Source organism: Vombatus ursinus, unplaced genomic scaffold (assembly GCF_900497805.2).
Source record: "Vombatus ursinus unplaced genomic scaffold, bare-nosed wombat genome assembly UNPS02014799.1, whole genome shotgun sequence".
NCBI lineage: Eukaryota > Metazoa > Chordata > Mammalia > Diprotodontia > Vombatidae > Vombatus > Vombatus ursinus.
In genome coordinates this window covers 17,076,698-17,094,220 of record NW_020954577.1, presented here as the reverse complement: position 1 = coordinate 17,094,220, position 17,523 = coordinate 17,076,698, and the positions used below count along the sequence as shown (strand labels likewise).

The following is a 17,523-nucleotide window of genomic DNA, read 5'->3' as shown; positions in this document are numbered from 1 at the left end:
TTGGCTCCCTAATGCCTGATTAATTATGCATTAACCCATTTCTCTCAGGCCTCTCTCACTAAATCTTTGGTGGGAAATGCAGTTGATTAGGCACATGGTTTACAAAGTCCACTTGGTTATTGGTTACATAAGCAATTATGAGGTGCTCTCACAGGGGTTCAGAGGCAGGGAGATTTAGGGTTTGTCTCAGTTGCCAAATTTTGTTCAGAGTCAAATGCTCTCATGTATTTCTGCAAGAAAGAACTTGGCTTTCCATTTTCCTAGAAATATATGTCTTCTGCTAGATTCACTAGACAATCCATTCCCCTTTTTCAATCACACATACAACAGAGTTAAGCTTGGAAGAAGAGGGGAAGCATGGGACAAGCAGTGAGACGGGACAGATAACTGTTTAATGAAACCTGTGATTGTAAAGGCCCCTTAGAAGTCAAGGTCAAAGACCATTGATCTGATATTTGGTTCCCAAAGAGAAGACAACAATAATAATTGTAATAATAATAATGATAATCATAGCTCACATTTAACTAGTGTGTTTAAAGGTCTACAAAGTGCTTTACATCCAACACCTCGCTTAAGCCTCTAGCCAGCCCAGGGTTAGCATCCTCACCCTGCTGTTACTGATCTGGGCTGGATAATAAAGGGGATCATACTGACAGTATCAATTTCTCCTGGCAGTTCCCTTTTCAGGTTTCACAACAGGCTACTCCCACAAGTTACTAAGCAGGGGCTGCAAGAGGGGGGCAGGGTTAGGGTGGGGTGTATGTGGAGAGAGACATATGAGTCCATGGGAATGCATGCCACAGATATATGCAGTATCACTTTATGGAAACATCTGCTTTCTTCATGCAAAATGCCTCTAAAACTGGGACAAGAAATGTTCTAGTAGCAGAATTGTACATTAGCTCAGGCACAGATACTGCAGAACCAGTTCCAAGGGTTGGCGGCACATACAGACGACAGAATCGGGTCGAAGCTTTCCAGAGTGAACGTTCACAAGCCGGAGGATGCCCGCTCGGTGGCCAAGACCCAAGCAGCTGGGCTCACTCCTTGCTGCGGGTCCGTGTCCTGCGGACGATGGAGCAGAAGAACCCAGTTTTCGGCGGGGGTCCCATAAGCATCGGAGCCTGGTTCTTGTGGGTAATTTTTATCTGGGGGAAAATGCATATAAATATATATAAAGAAAGAGTCAGCGCCAGATTCAATCATCTTTTTTTTTTCTGAAACTCTTTGCTAAGGTTACAAATATTTCATGAGCCGCTGAATAGCCACAAATAGCAGCAGCTCTGGAGCCACTATTATTACACCATCTTTCCCCCACCCATCACTCTCCCTACTGCCCTGACCTTTTTTAAAGAAAAGACATGAGAACGCATTAAAACACATTTTATTACACAGGATACTTTAAAAAACCATAAAATTAATCGAGTTCATATTTTAAACATTATGCTTTCTGTAACCACATACAGTAGAGCTCAGGGCAGCACTGGCGGCTTCGATGTTGGCTGCTTCTAACTTGGCCATTTGGCATTTCATCTGAGCACAACTGAGCAAGATGCCCAGACAGGAGGGGATGGTCCAATGTCACGGCAGCCTGGGACAGGGCTGAAAGCCTATTGGGTATTCACCTATCCCTGGGATCCTCCCAGGCTTTTTTTTTTTTTTAATGATCCTAAGACTCGGGTTCCTCTTGGTCTACTTCGCGTCATTTTCAAAACAATCATTGGAATACAAAGTCAAAAGCAAACATGGAGAAAAGGTCAAAAAATGAAGAACTAGCTTTCTAATTTGTTAATTAATTGGTAATAGAATAGAATCCAATATTGAAAATCCTGTATCCTAACCCTCTAGAAGACTGTTTTCAAGCTCTCTGCTTCCCTTTCTTTGATATAGAACGACGAAATCACCTTAGATGAGACAACCTCAGAGTAGATTATGTCGGCAATTTTCTCTAATTCCAGCCTAAATTAGAGAAGACATTTTATGAATCTCGGCTATGCTCACAGCTAATTGAAAGCAATTATCAGAGTGGCATTTTGTCTGTGGCTTTAAGATACATTGTAAGATAATAAATGATTCTCATTATGTAATAAAAAAGGTCACGTCTTGCCTTTGGGCTAGTGACGCCAAGAGTTTTTCAAAAGCAATCGGAGACATTTTCTTTAGCGAGCTGCGCCAGATACAAGAGCCATCCCTTATTAAATATCAGTTGTCACCTGCACACTCCCCACATCAGAAATGAGTATTTCTTTCAAAAAGAAACACCGTCTCATTAAAAACGGCAAAAAAATATATCTCTTAAAGTGCATAGCTGACATTTCCAAGTGAAAATGAATCTCTTTCACTTGTCATTCACTAATAGCAATGAAACAAAAATATGTGTGTCACATGGATGGGATCATTAAAATCGGCACAGGGCCCAGGCTGAAGGTTGGGGGAGGAGTAAGACAGTAGGAAACACCTTAAAAGAAGGAGCACCTTTGCTGAGCTCTAAAGGAATCTAAGGTCATTCTGGATGCAGTCAAGGTACTTCTCCCCTAATTAAAAAAAAGTGGGTGTAGGCTGATATCTGTTGCTCCTAATTATCTGAGTCTCAGGTTACCCCAAAATGTACTGCTGGGCAAGCCAACTTGCAAAATAGTACCCTTCTGTCTTCCCTCTCATGTTTGCGTGTAGGGCATGATGAAGATATGTGGGAGGGGCTCATGAGAGGCTCGCAGGTATCACCTCACACAGGTGCTTGATCAAACATTTGTATTTAGTTACAGTATATTTATATGTCAGCCAATAGACATTTATTAAGCGCTAAACATGCATACTCCTTATTTCCCAAGGTGTAATTTACATTCTATTTAAGCCAGATGCCATATGCCCTTCTTATCTAGATCACTTGGTGAAAAGTAGAATGGAAGCTGCTGGTGGGCAGGAATTGTCTGATTGTTATCTTTTTATCTCTAGTACCCAGCAGAGTAGCCAATATAGGGTAGGTGCTTAATGCATATTGGTGCATCAATTTATTGATAGGGACATGGAAGAATTTTTGTGGTCGCTGGGAGAATGGTCTCTTCCAGTCCATCTCTGCATCTTCTGCTAAGTGCCTAATGTGTGCAAGGCACTGTGCTAGATGCTGGGGATACAAAGTTATGCTAAAAAATAATAATCCCTGCTCTCAACGAGATTCCATTCTATTATATTTTTTCCAGGTGATCTAGAAAAAAAGGGCATTCTGTACCTGTTTTGAAAACTAGGAGGTCAATGAACTAGCTTTGTAGGTAACTCAAAAAGTAAACTGTGAATATCATAGGAACTTCCCTTAGTAGAACGGAAGTTAATTGAGGACAAGAGCTATTTTATTTTAGCCTTTGTGTCTCCAATCAAGTCCAGTTCTGTCCAGGTTCTTACAAAACATTACATATGATTTTGAATTGAATTCAGTGGAGCAGAAAGGGAACTCAAGGGTCTAGTCAGACATGTGCTTGAAAAAAAAAAAATTCCCTCTCCAAGATACATACCCAAGTGATCACCTAGCCCCTGGCTAAAGACCCCTAGTGAAGCAGAACCCACTCTCTCCTGAGGCAACCCTTCTATATTTAGGGTAGTCTCTCTCTCTCCCTCTGTCTCTCCCTCTCTCTCCATATGTAAGCATTTACATATATATATATATATATATACACACACATATATATGTATATATATACACATATATACATATATATGCATATGTGTGTATAGTATTTACATATTTATATCTTTATATGATAAACTGGATGTGTGTGTCAAAGAATCAACTAGCATTTCTTAAATGGCTACTCTGTGTTAGACACTGTGCTAAATACATTCAACAAAAGGACTGAATAAAGACATTTAATAAATATTCTTTGAGAGCAATGATGAGAACTGTAGATTTCAGGACTTGGTAGACAGAAAGAGATTTAGAGGTCCTTCTAGTTCAATCATCTCATTTTACTGATGTACAAATAGAGGCTCGGAGACGGGGCAGAACATGCTCACGGCCACACAGCCAAGTAATGGCAGAGCTGGGAGAAGCACCAGTGTCTCTTGACTCCCTGTCTAATGACATTTCCACCACAGCACAAAAGGAAAGCCTGCCCAGCTTAGAACCCTCACTCAATATGGGAAAGCTGAAGGACAGTTAGCAGCAAGTGCCAGGACTTCACTCTCAACAGACCATTAGCATTATAGTCCAGGACGTGGAGAGGGCCCATGGACTCTTCCTAGATGAATTGCTCTATTGACTGCACAGACCTCAGGGAACTGGTGACCAAGGGCTGCTGAGCATGCTGCAGAACATGGAGAGGGTGAATGAAGAATGCTGCACTGTTTCAGAGTGTGGACAGTAAGGGAATTTTGAAGAGTCAACTTCTCTTGCCTTCATAGACCAAATGGTAGGTAATGGTCTTGCATAGGTGTTCACTCTCTCCTTTTGATATCATGTCCATTTTCCTTCATGATGGGTATGAGTCTACCATTGCTTTGAACCATCCTTTCTGTGAATTTCAACTTCTTTAGTGAGGCATCACAATTCCTCATGAGGCCTCAATACCAATTGTTGACATATCTTTACAACGGTGCCCTTGAGCAATACCCACCTGATTCCTCTATGAACTAGCTCCATCAATTGACCCATTTATCTCAATCTCTTCAATCTCTTCCCCTCCAATGGCTCATTTCCTTCAGTCTATAAATGCATCTGTTACTGTTATTGTTGGATCATTCAGTTGTGTCCAACCTTGTGCGACCCCATAGCACGGGGTCATAGCATGTGACCATAGCATACCAATACTGTCCATGGGGTTTTCTTGGCAAAGAACCTGGAGTGGTTTGCCATTTCCTTCTTTAGTGGCTTAAGGCAAACAAAAGTTAAGTGACTTGCCCAGGGTCACACAGTTAGTAAGTATCTGAGGCCAGATTTGAGCTCAGATCTTCCTGACTCCAGCCCCAGTACTCTATCCACTGAGTCACCCAGCATCCTTCATAAGATGCTACTGTGCCTTCCTTGATGGGCTTTTTTTTTAAAAAAAGCAATTAGATATGACATCATCATCATATTTAGATAGTGCTTACTATGTACCTGGCATCATGCCAAGCACTTTACAATTATCTCATTTGATCCTAATTATTATCCCCCATTTGACAGTTGAGAAAATTGAGGCAAACAGTGGTTTAAGAATGAATTATTCACATTGATCTTAAGTTTTCAATGACCATCTTTTGTCTTCCAAAATGATGCTTAGCTTTAATTGGCAGGTGACTTTTGGGATGAAAGTCTATGTTTATTGACTTCTGAAATATTTCAAAACTTTCTGTCATTTCTTGTTTTTGTATAACAATTTTTGAAATTTGGTGTTTTTTTTGATATGTGACACTTTTCATCTCTCCTGTTTTGTTCCTAAGATTATAACTTTGTCAGTATTAACTTGAAGATTGGAAATGATGTGTTGGGATATGTTGAATCTGGGACTCTTCTCTTGGCTTGCTATGAATTTTCTTTATTTATTTCATCCCCCATTTTATACTACAGTTTAGGAATAATCCTACACAGTTTCTTTAAATGAGAGTCAGATGATTTATTTTTAATAATTTTTAGAGAGTCTAATAATTTAAATATTCTTTCTTTGGGAGTATACTCTAGATATTTTGCTTTTGCCTGAATTCCTTCTAAACCCACTTGGATTTGAGTAACTTTCTGGGTTTGCATTTCTTCTCCCCTGTGCTTTCTGACATTCTGTCCTCCAATATAAATAAGATGTAAGAGTACACATATAATAATAAAGATGATGATAATGAGAGTCAGCATTAATATACTGTTTTAAGGTTTGCAGAAGACTTTACCAATGTTATCTAATAAGAACCCTTGGAGGTAATTTTGTTATTCCCATTTAGGGTTGAAGAAGCTGAGGCAGACAAAGGCCAAGTGACTCGCCCATTGTCACCCAGCTGCTAAGTGGCCAAGGCAGATCTGAACCCAGGCCTTCCTCGCTCTCTGTCTAGTGATACGGAGAGAAGGGAGCACAAGCCGAAGAACAACATACACACTAGAAAATAAGGATTATTAATAGCAACAACATATGCATTAGATGTCTAGGCTTCTTGTGTTGATACTGTTATGAAGTGAATAGACACAACCATTGTATTTGTTAATAGCTAGTGAATCACAGGAGCACAGAGTTATATGAGCAATCTTTTGTAACAATTGTCAATTGGGTTTTCTTTTTTTTCCTATTCATATATTTGAGTACTTATAGATGAACATTAAACTGCATGCTGTTATGTTAAAAGAAATATAGGGTGCTTCCAGTGGCCACCATTCAGGCCTGCTCTCCCCATGACTCCTCCTGAGGTCTTCAAGAACACTGTCAGCCTTTTGCCTTTTCGGTGCCAGGCACCCCACCATTTTACATCCATCCTGAGGCTATACATCTTCTGTGACCAATCAGGAGAGTGTGAGAAGGCAAGAAAGGAACACTTTTTGCTTAAGACTATTCTGGTGTGTGTGTGTGTGTGTGTGTGTGTGTGTGTGTGTGTGTATGTGTCTCAGATGCTAGGCACTTTGTGGGGATGGCAATATCCCCAGCTGCTTCTAGCCATGAGTGCTTCAGCACTGAAGAACATGAACTTTGAGAAGGTGGGCCAGAAGTGTAAATGACTCAGTGAACCTTTGAAAATTGAATGACTATGTCCCTGAAATGCTTATTTCCTCATCCAATCAACTGGAGCTAGTACATTGGGTTCATTTTTCCATATTCCCAATTCTGGAAAGCTCTCTGGTATTCTGGGCAGCCTCTCTCACTGTCCTTTCAGCTCCTCCCCAGGGCCCAATGGACCACACGGCCTTCCCATTAGGGAGATTCAAACCTCACAATCACCTGCTTCTTCTGTGTCCTTGCTTTTGCACTCTTTGTAGGGATTCACTGAAAGCAGATACAGGTCTGGGGTTAAAGCCTGAAGAACGTTCTTTAAAGCTTTGCAGTCAGCAGAGGAGCAAAATTAAGAATTATGTGCTTTGATTCATTTCATTTACATTCAATATCTCAACTAAAAAAACATTTATTAATTGTCTACTAAGTGGCAAACTTTAAGCTAGACTAGTCCTGATTTGGACCACACAAGATTTTTTAAAACAAAAAAAAAATTCTCGTGACCTAAAATTCGGAACGACTTCAAGCGTTTCTGGGTGAGCCTTCTCGGCAGTCTAAGAGGAATAAAGTATTTTTCATTTGTCTAAAGTGCTATGTACAACCAGTGGATGCTGCTAAACTGTTTAAATTCTCTTTAACCCCAGAACTAGCTGTATTTGAGTGGTGGAATAGAACTGGTTTTTTCTGAATCTTTGGGACGGAAAGGACTCCATGAATATCATATGTCTATGTAATTACAGTCAAGTACTGAATAATTAAACCCAGAAACATAAGGTCTATAGTGGAAGTAGCAAATTTCAAATTAAAATCATGCTAGTAGGTCAATGTCTAACAGGTCAAAAGAGATTAATGAGAATCAAAGTAATTAAAATATGGCATCCCTTTTCTGTACAAGGTACTGTTATGCAGAATTCAATCTGTGAAAATCCTGAATTAGAATATGTACGAACATTCTCAATTTTGGTAATAGACCAAACTGTTCTGGGTTGGCGTAATGCAAATCCACTTTCATCACTTAATCTCTTGGTGACTTGTGACAGGACACTCAGAACAGTACCACAGAGGATGGAATTGACCTTTTATAGATAGGCTCATGGGAACTCATTGAGGTGGACTTTCTTGGCTTTTTTTTTTAATTTAAGAGTTCATCTTTGTCATCACATGTGTTCGTCTCCAACAACACTTGGAGGAACTTTCACCTCTAACCCAGTAGAAAAAGTAATTTCCGCTTGTGTATCATTCATCAGAGCAGTTGCCAATCATTGAAATTGCCCGTCTTGGATTTAGAAGAGACTGGCCTTCCTAACTAAATGATGCTGGGAGCCATTTGGTCCCAGGTATGGAGCAGAGCCATATGGCTCTAAGTAGAAAGTGTGAGCTAAACTCTGTAAGCTTAGGACCGCCAAGAAGCTGGGAAATGCGGCACAAAATTTGCTCAAGTCCCTTTGCCAGTGCCTTTCGCATTCAAGGCCTTATTTTCTGGAACTGACATGTCAGTTGCAATTTCTAAGTTTAATGTTAAAATCTTTTATCTAACATCATACTGAGATAAGTCTTCAAAAGGATCTTTTTTCAGTCTTCCAAAAGGAACTTGAGATGTTCACTTGCCAATGGAAGACAGTTAAATAAGGCACAGTCTTGAGGAATGGAGAGGTGGCTTTCCAAAGGACATTGAATTCACGTGAGCATGACGGATGACACATTTTTGCATGGACATGCTTTTGAGCTGTGGGTGGGAGTTTTGTTTCTTTGCACCTAAAGCCTAAGGCATTCTCTGGGGGGAAGTTCGTTATGAAGTCTGGTAAACTCTGGAAGCTCAGATACTGTATAGAGTTTTCTAGTAAAATCTCAGGTAGAGGAAAAAAAGCACTACATTTGGAGTACCTGAGTTCAAATCCCTGCTCTGCCATTTAGTACCCTTGTGACCCTGGGCAATTTTTTTTTCTTTCTGGACCTCAGTTTTCTCATCTGTAAAATGAAGGGGTTGGATTAGATGATATGTAATATGCCCTGTGGTTGCAACATTCTCTAATCCTATAAATGTATTCACTCATTTACTTTAGTAACCTCTTGCCTGTGGCTAAGTCTTTGGATTGTAATACATTGAAAGTTGGTTTGACATTTTTCTGACCTCGAAATTTCAATTAACCTGTGCCACATCCCTGGCTATGAAATGGCTATTAGTATTCCTCCAGGAACCGCTTGATCCGGAAGTGCTTTCTGAATCTTCAAAGATGAAGTATTCAACATTAAATTGTGCTGAGGACAGTTTCAGGACCATGTACATTTTCTTATATTCCCGTTCTTGGATAATTGGCATGGTAACTATTAACCTGAATATCTTGTCTAAAAGGAAGTCTGATATAGGGTAAAGGTTCTTGGACCTGGAGTGAGGAAGGGGATGGGTTAAAATCCTGCCTCTTACATTTACTCTGAGAGCAAGAATAAGTCATATCATTTCTCTAGTCCTGATTCCTCATCTTTAAAAAGGGGCTTATTATTCCTGTCATGTCCAGTGAAAAATGTTGTCATGAGGATCCAAGGCAATCCAATAAGCACTAATTAGGCACCTGCTGTGTGCAAGGTGTTTGGCCTAGGGGCTAAGGGTTAAGATGAGGAATGCACTATATAAACAGGACTTGCTCTTGCCAGAGAACCCAAAGACCCTCTTCTCTGACCAGGCTGGACAATAGAGCCCTTATGGTGTCTGGTGTCAATGTCATTTACTTTGAAGAGAATCAAATACTTATCCCGCAGGTCAGGTACCTATAATGGTACCCAATGTGAAATCAACATAGTGGGCAAATTGTAAAGAGTGGTGAAAAGAGGATTTAGGTCCTCTTCAGTGTTCCATCTCCCTTGCCCTGCCTTGAGGGGAAATTAGGCTGCATCAGGGAGGCCCAGGGATGTGGCACTCTGTTTCTAGGCCATATGAAGCCAAAGAGGACAAATCTAATCCTTTTTCCACAGGGTGTCCCAGAAGAACTTACAGGCAGCTATCACAGCTCCCCTGAGACTTCTTTTTTCCATGCTAAATATCCCCAGGGCCATTAACTGATCCTTATATGAATGACTTCCAGGGCACCATTCTGGCTGCCCTCCTCCAGACACTCTCCAGGTTATCAAAATCCTCACATAATGGCTCTGGGAATTGAGAAGACAGGAACTTTGGATGGTCCCAATAAATTTCACCATGAAAAACCTGCATGAGGCCATTGGTTTCAAACCTATAATTAGTCATTTTGATGCTTGGAACATGTGGAAGTGGTTGGTATTTGGGAGGTAGGGAGGCTAACAAAAGCTGAAAATACTTCTTGGGGGCATGTAGCTGAAGGACTTGGTGGCAGTGGGAAAATGAGGGCAGGGCTCAGGCGGGTGACTACTGAAGGAAGAAGAAGTGAGCCAGGTCGAAGGATAAGCCCATCCTGATTGTCACTATGGAGATGAGGCCGGACAAGGCATGGAATATGCCCACAGAGGATGCTCTTTGCACCCTAAATTTCCCATTCTGGGGGCAAACCTAGGGTCACTATGCCTCAGCTACAGTTATGACTGTACTGTTTCACTTGTATTTCCCATAGCAAATATTTACCCCTTGAGGTTATGATGAACTGCATCTCAGTGAGGCTTGGGGTGTCTAATATAGTTATGGCCAACAAAAATACTGCTGGTCGTCTTTTCACAACTGAAATGTTTTCTAAAATAGAAATAATGAGCCCAGTGATTAAGAATTGAGATTCTGGCAAAAAAGAACTATTCAAGTTGATGTGAAAATATTTAAATCCTCATGTATAAAAATGAAGGACAATATTAAATTAGTTTAATTGTAAACATAACGTTTGGAGTAGGATTTTACATGACAGTTTAAAAAATTTCTTTAAAATATTATTGTGCAAGATGCAATCCAATCTAATCAGTTTGGCATTAATTAAGCTCTAATAACGTGCTCTGGTGTCTTTCCTAAGTCGTGGGATCTGTTTCTCTGCCATCCAGGTAGACTAGAGAACATTATGGTGTCATCATAATTTTTAACATAGTAAGAAAATGACAGAGCTGCAAAATTACAATAAATGATTAATGGTATTTTTTGTGTTTTGTACTAATAGGTATCAAGGAGTCTTTAAATTAATAGAGCTGTCAAGTTCCAGCATGTGCAAGATCCCGCTTTGAACTCGAATGGAAATTGTCTATTCCACAGACACCTGAAGATGACATTCTGGAATCTTTTACATTTTAATTAGTAGGTGCAATTGTTTGGCTCCCCTGTAACCACTGAAAATTAATTGGAAATTAGTCACAACTCATTCTTTTCTGAACTGCCTGAAATCATGGCGAGATGGGTGCATTCCATCCTGGCACCCTTGTCTGGAAGCAGAAAGCACACATGCAGCAAATTGCATTGTCAATTATAAAAACAACTGCTGGGTAAATTAGGAAAAATTATGCATAGGTAAACAAAAATAATTAATGTTCCAAGTAACTGGGGAATGAACCAAATAATGCCCAGCAAAACACTCCCCAGCAGACTTTGAGTACATAAAGGCAGAGGGATGGATGCATGGTGGGCAAACTCGACTCGTAGCAAGACTCTGGGACCTGGGCTAAAGGTTTCTCTATGTTCCCATTTGGTTTCTTCACTGCTTCTTTCTGCTTGTTGTTCTACAAAAATAAAATAACTGGGAAATACAGGAATGTATGGAAATTGGTCTTGGGATGGTGGAGAACTCCTTGGAGTGAATGTTTTGGAGTGAATTATATGAATTTAATGTTTCTCGGAAAATGAGAGGCAAAGATTACGATTTAGGATCCAGAGAAAACGAATTAGGCTTGTCTCTTGGAAAGGCAGTGGTGTTGGTGGCAAAATGGGAGTCCAGGTCAGGGAAGACAAAAGTTTTTGAGCTTGGTGAGGTCCCAGCCACCTCCAAATCTTACCCTCATCTACCCCATAGATTTCACAGAGCTCTCTGTCTGCCTCCAATTTCCCTGCCCCTCTAAATTGAGTTGTTTTAGCAGCTTAAAAGTCTTGAAAAAACAGCGTGTCTACCAAGCCAGTCAGTGTTACATTAGCAACGCTACATAGGTTGTAATGAGGAGAGAATATTCTTAGCCAATTCTCAAAACTCAGCTTTGTTCTTGCACGCTGAAGTGGATGAATTTTTAAAAAATGATTTCATGATACTTGAAGTTACAAGTTAATCAGTTCAACACAGGGGTCTTTGAAGATTCATTACAATTAATGGACCTGTCTGGGAAGAGGTGAGCTCATGGACATGGCACTATCCATCCCTGTTGAGATGAGCTGGGGTGAGATTCTTTTCCTCACTAATTATACAAGATATGCAACAAAAAATTATATTAAGGCCTTAATCAACAAAATGGTCAAACTAAATGATGATGAAAAGTTAATAAGATGAACCGTTTTGGCCAAACCTTAAAAAGATGACAAACTTTATCTCCAAAAGATAAGAGTACCACTCGAAATCTTACTACATCATAAACAACTAAAGCTCAGCCCATCTGGACCAGAGCTTGGAGGCAAAGCTGGTATCAACGATCCCCATCATCACTATACTACTACTCTTGTTCATGTAATTGTTGTTGTTATTACTAGTAGTCAGTCGGATAGCTTTTATTAAACATCTACTATGTGCCAGGCACTGTGTTAAATGCTGTGTTAAATACAAAGAAAGACAGAAGGCAGATGAGTGCTCAAGGAGCTCACAGTATAATGGTGGAAATAACATTCCAATGGCTATGTATGAACAAAACACACAAGGTGAATTGGGGTTGGCACAGATGGAAGGGATGAAGATGAAGAAGGGTAGGGAAAGGGTTAGTATTAACATAGTGCTCTACTGTTTACAAAACACTTTACATATGTTTTCTCAGTTGATGTCAATCAATCAGTCACTTAATAAATATTTACTAAGCACCTACTAATGGCTAGGCACTGTGTTAAGTCCTGGGGATACAAAAAGAGGCAAAAGACAGTGTGTGCCCCCAAGAAGTTCACAGTCTAATGGAGGAGCCAAGATGATGCAACAATTCTGGGCAAAAAAATTTAGAGGCAGAACAAATTGAGAATAATCATCAGAAGGAAGGCAATAGGAATAAGGGGGTTAGGAAAGGCTTCCTCTAGAAGGTGAGATTTTAGCTTGGACTTGAAGGAAGCCAGGAGGCTGACATGAGGAAGGAGAGAATTCAGGTATGGAGGAAAGCCAGATAAAGCACCAGGAGCAGAGAGATGGAGCGACTTAGTCTGAGGACCAGTGAGGAAGTAAGTGTCACTGGATTACAGAGTTCATGGGGTGCAAAAAAGGTAGGATGTAAAAATGCTGGCAAGGCAGGTGGGTAGGTTACTTATAAAGCACCTACTGTGTACCAGACACTATCCTAGGAGAGGAGGCTATAAAGACAAAAGTGAGACAAAAACTCCTTCTTCAAGGAGCTTAGTTTCTACTTGGGGGAGACCCCATGTACATGTGTACAGATATAATAAACACAAAATTAATAAAAGGCAGTTTGGGGGAGAAAGGACACTAGTGACCAGAAACCAGGGAATGCTTGATGTAAAAAGGGGCACTTGAGCTAAACCTTGAAGAAAAGAAGGGATTCTTTGAGGCAGAGAACAGAGGGCATTCCAGAAATGGGAGGTGGCCAGCTCAAAAAGAGAATGTTTTGTTTTAAAAAGCATGAAAATGGGAGTTTGGCTGTGCCATAGAGTGTGTGAAGAAAAGTGCTATAGAACAGATCTGGAGAGGTGGATCGGGACTATGTTGAGAAGAGATTGAATTTCCAAATAGAGGCATTTACCTTTGACCTCGGAGCTAACAGGGGGCCACTAGTGTTTACTGAGTAGAAAGTGCCATGGTCAGGTCTCCATCTTTATTTAGAAGATCCCCTTCTGAGATACGTGTAAGGTAGACTGAAAGTGAGAGAGATTAGAGTCAAGGAGGCCACCTGGGAGAGATTGCAATAATCCTAATATTAACAATAGTCCCACTACTACAGCAAGAACAGATGAGAGACAATGAGGCCCCAGACTGAGAAAACATCATTTCCTTTCTGTTTCCTCAGGGGTAAATGAGGAATGTGGACCAGATGATCTTGGAGGTCCTTCTAGCTTGAATTCTATGAACATAGGGGACAGCAAATAAAAAATGTTTTGGTTGAAACAGAGAATGCATGAAGGTGAGCAGTGAGGGGTAAGCCTGGAAAGGAAGTTTGAAACTAAGTCAAGCACCTGTATGTTACTCAATAGGGAGTGGGGAGCCAATGAAGTCTTTTGAGCAAGAGAGAAGTTGGAAAAGTGAAAGCCAGGAGCTAGGCAAGGAGTTGGGAGGCTACATTAATAGTTCAGCGGAGAGATGATGCTAGCGTAGTAGCAGGAGTAGAAAAAAGGTCCTGGGGATAGGACAAAGAGATCTCTTTTGAAGGTCAGAAAGACAGGAATTGGAAGGAATTTGAATTAAAAGGAGGAGGGAGAGGGAAGGGCCAAAGATGAAGAAGGCAATCATGAAAATGGTGTTGGGTCCCCCGATGGTCACATTTTGTCCCGAGGACATTCATGCACATAATAGTAAATTTCTCTTTAAGCCCTTAGCTGGCTATCACCACTTTAATGACCATTCCCCATGAAAACTGCTACTGGCCTTACTGCCAGGGGCAAGGATCCAACTGCTTGCAGTGGCCTCATCCTAACTGCATGGTTTGCCACTTTACCTCTAACCACCAGGAGGCTTACCTTGGAATGCTTTTTCAGCATTACAGGTAAGTGAACCAAACCCCCTTCTCTATGCCCCAAAGATCAGTGTGTTTCTTCTAATCTCTCCCACGAGCTGATTTTGCCTCTCCTCCATCAGGTCTACCTGTGGTTTAGAAGCTTCTTACCAAGGTACTGTCTTTTATTACACTTGAGATCCTCATTGTGTCATTTTTTTATAAAAAATTTATCATAAAAGACATTTTATTATAAAAATGCACATGGTGGTGGAGGAGGGAGAGGAGGAAGGCAATGCTCATCTGTACAGAGAAGAGAGCAGAGCCAGAAACTAATAGTGACCTAGTTGGGTCTCATGGGCTTTCAACACTCTCCCTAGGCCACGGGCACTCATTTGCCTTCCCATCCCCCACTCCCAGGGGCATTTCACCTGGCAGTCCAGTAGTCCCTCTGTGTGTACTGAAATACCTACCCCAAACCAATCCTGACTCAACCTTCTCATCCCATCATAGCTTTTGCTTCCTGGCCCAGGCTTGCTGTTAGATCAGAAGGCTAGATGGAGCCAAGGTGCTGGTTGTAGTTACTGTGTCCTGATTCATACAATCCTGGCTGCCAACATTACACCTGTGCTCCTTAACTCACCACCATGCATGTCAGAAGCTACCTGTAAGAGTGTATTTCAGCCTCTGCTGAACTCTTCCCTTCAAACCCCCAACTGGAATGGAATGATGGCAGGTCCAGAATTGGAAAAATATGTTAGAAATAGTCCCAATTCCACCATCAACTTTCCATGGGACTTAGGCCAACTCACTTAAACATCTCTGTTTATCATATGCCTTACTAGTAAATTCTCTGTTCCTAGCAGATCCCTGTCAGTTGCAGGAGTCCCTGGCAGGCGCATCTTTTCAGAGATCCTGCTCATAAAGGGCACTTTGTGAGGACACCAGGAAGTCCCAAGTTAGTTTGTCTATAGCTCTCTGGCTGAGAGAAATGACAACCTGGAAGCCTTGCTGTGTCCCCATCCGGTAATGTGATCTGTTGGCTGGGATTTTTGTCCAGGTCTTTCATTCCACAATCAAGCAGAAAGTGTGCTCGGCTATGCAGGGCTCTGCTGGGACAATCTGTGTGTGACCTTGGCCAGGGCACCAAACCCCATACGGAAAGTGAAGGCCCTTTTCATCTCTGAAGCTAGCAACCTATACAAAGTTCTCACAGATTCTGACACAGGCAAGTCAAGCAGGGGGTTGTGTAATCCTTGAAGGTCATTACCTTCCTCATGGTTCCCTTGTACCATGGATATCTGTGATGACCAAAGAACATTCAATTCAACATGCCCCTATGAAAACCCTATTTAGATGAAGTCTGTAAGGCAACTAGATGGCAAGGTGGAGCCAAGAAGACCTGAATTCAAATCCTGTCTCAGACGTACTAGCTATATGAATCCAGGAAAATCACTTCACGTCTGTCTGCCTCAGTTTCCTCATCTGGAAAGTGGGGATAATAATAGCACCTCCCTCCCAGGGTTGGTGTAAGGTTCAAACAAGATATTTGTAAAGCACTTTGTAAAACTTAAAGTGCTATATAAATGCTAGCTATATCATCATCATCATCATTATCATCATTGTGAAAACATGGATGGTACATGAAGCAAGTACACAGATTACACAGATTACACAGATTATAGATGTAGATTCCTCCACTGGACTGTGAGGTCCTTGAGGGCAGGGTCAGTTTTTCCTTTTCTTTGTATCCTCAGCACTGAGCACAGTGATTGGCAAACCATAGGCACTTAATAAATGCTTGTTGACTGTACTTAACTTGGAGAGCTGGGAGCAATAGCTTACTACAACTAGATGACAGAGTAAGGATAAAAAAAACCCTTCAATTAGTTGGAAGATTGAGCCTTATTTTGTCCAGTGAAATCTAACTGTAATAAGCATAAAGGGGGCTCTGAAAATTAACTTCAAAAGTAAAAGCTGGAGGGGGGAAGGGCAATAGTCTTTTATCTGGACACTTATAGGAGTCCTTATGGACTGATAGCTCAATGTGAGTCAACTAACCCTAATGCTGTCTGCCTCAGTTTTCCCATTTCTAAACTGGGGATGACTACCTACCTCCCAGGGTGGTTGTGAGGACCAAATGAGATAATAATTGTAAAGCACTCAGCACAGTTCCTGACACATAGCATGCAGTATGCACATGATATCTCTTATTTATCAGCTATTATTATATGACAGTAAAGAAAGTCAAAGAAATTTTAGGCTGCAGTATGAGAGGTGTAATATCTAGGAGTAAAGAGATGATGGTACCATTTTATCTTCTTCTCTAGAGTATAGTGCTCAGGTCTGCAGGCTGTATTTTAGGAAATAAATAAGGTAGGGGGTGTCCAGTGGAAGACAAGAAGAATGAGGGAGTGCCTTCAAATCCTACTTCATGAAGATGGCTTGAAAAGAGCTCTGAATGTTTCGTCTGACAGGAGAAGATTTGAGGGTGGGGCATGAGAGCTGTCTTCAAGTCATTAAGTGTGAAAATAATGGGTATATTGGTAAGAAGAAAAAAAGGAAAGGAAGGAAGGAAGGAGGAAGAAAGGAAAGATGGAAGAAAGGAAAAAAGGAAGGAAGAGGAATCTCCCAGTGGTGAAGACTCACCTGGATAAAAAAGAATGAATTTGTTAATAGTGAGAATAGATTTTTTTTTCTCCTCAATCATTCAGGGTCTATGCTTAGGAGTCACCAGCTAAAGTGCACACAGAAGCACTTTTACATACCTTTAGAGAGAGAGAAAATGTGGGTGAACTGATGGCTAAGCTATGGTTTGTTTCAGAGGTGAGAGGCACCACAGAAAAATGGGTTTGTGACAGCGTAGCCTATTAAAAGGAGAATACCCGCAATGGCTACTCTTTAAAAGGAATACAATTTTGAAAGGTGAAGAGGAAGTGCCAGAGTTTTTAAATGGCCTAGAGGAGATTCCGCTGATCCCAATGTGTAGTCAACCAGGAACGCCTGCTTCTCTGATGTGGGGAAGCTGGGGAGTGACAAGCATCCCTATCGCTCCTTCCCAAAGCCTCCTCTGTGACCCGAGGCAAGCCTTCTCCAGGGCCCTCGGGCTCTTCCTGAACACAGTGAAGGTGTTGGACTCCTAGGAGAT

General features: G+C 41.2%; 1 protein-coding gene across 1 annotated transcript in view; it reads right to left on the bottom strand.

Annotated features, from left to right (window-relative positions):
* Positions 1-458: 458 nt before the first annotated feature.
* DGKB (diacylglycerol kinase beta) overlaps positions 459-17,523 on the bottom strand; it is a 575,035-nt gene continuing 557,970 nt past the window's right edge. Inside the window, exon 24 of the mRNA XM_027872326.1 lies at positions 459-1,148. Coding sequence (XP_027728127.1) covers positions 1,041-1,148 — 108 coding nt within the window. The 3' untranslated portion in view covers positions 459-1,040. The remainder of the gene's footprint in view (positions 1,149-17,523) is intronic.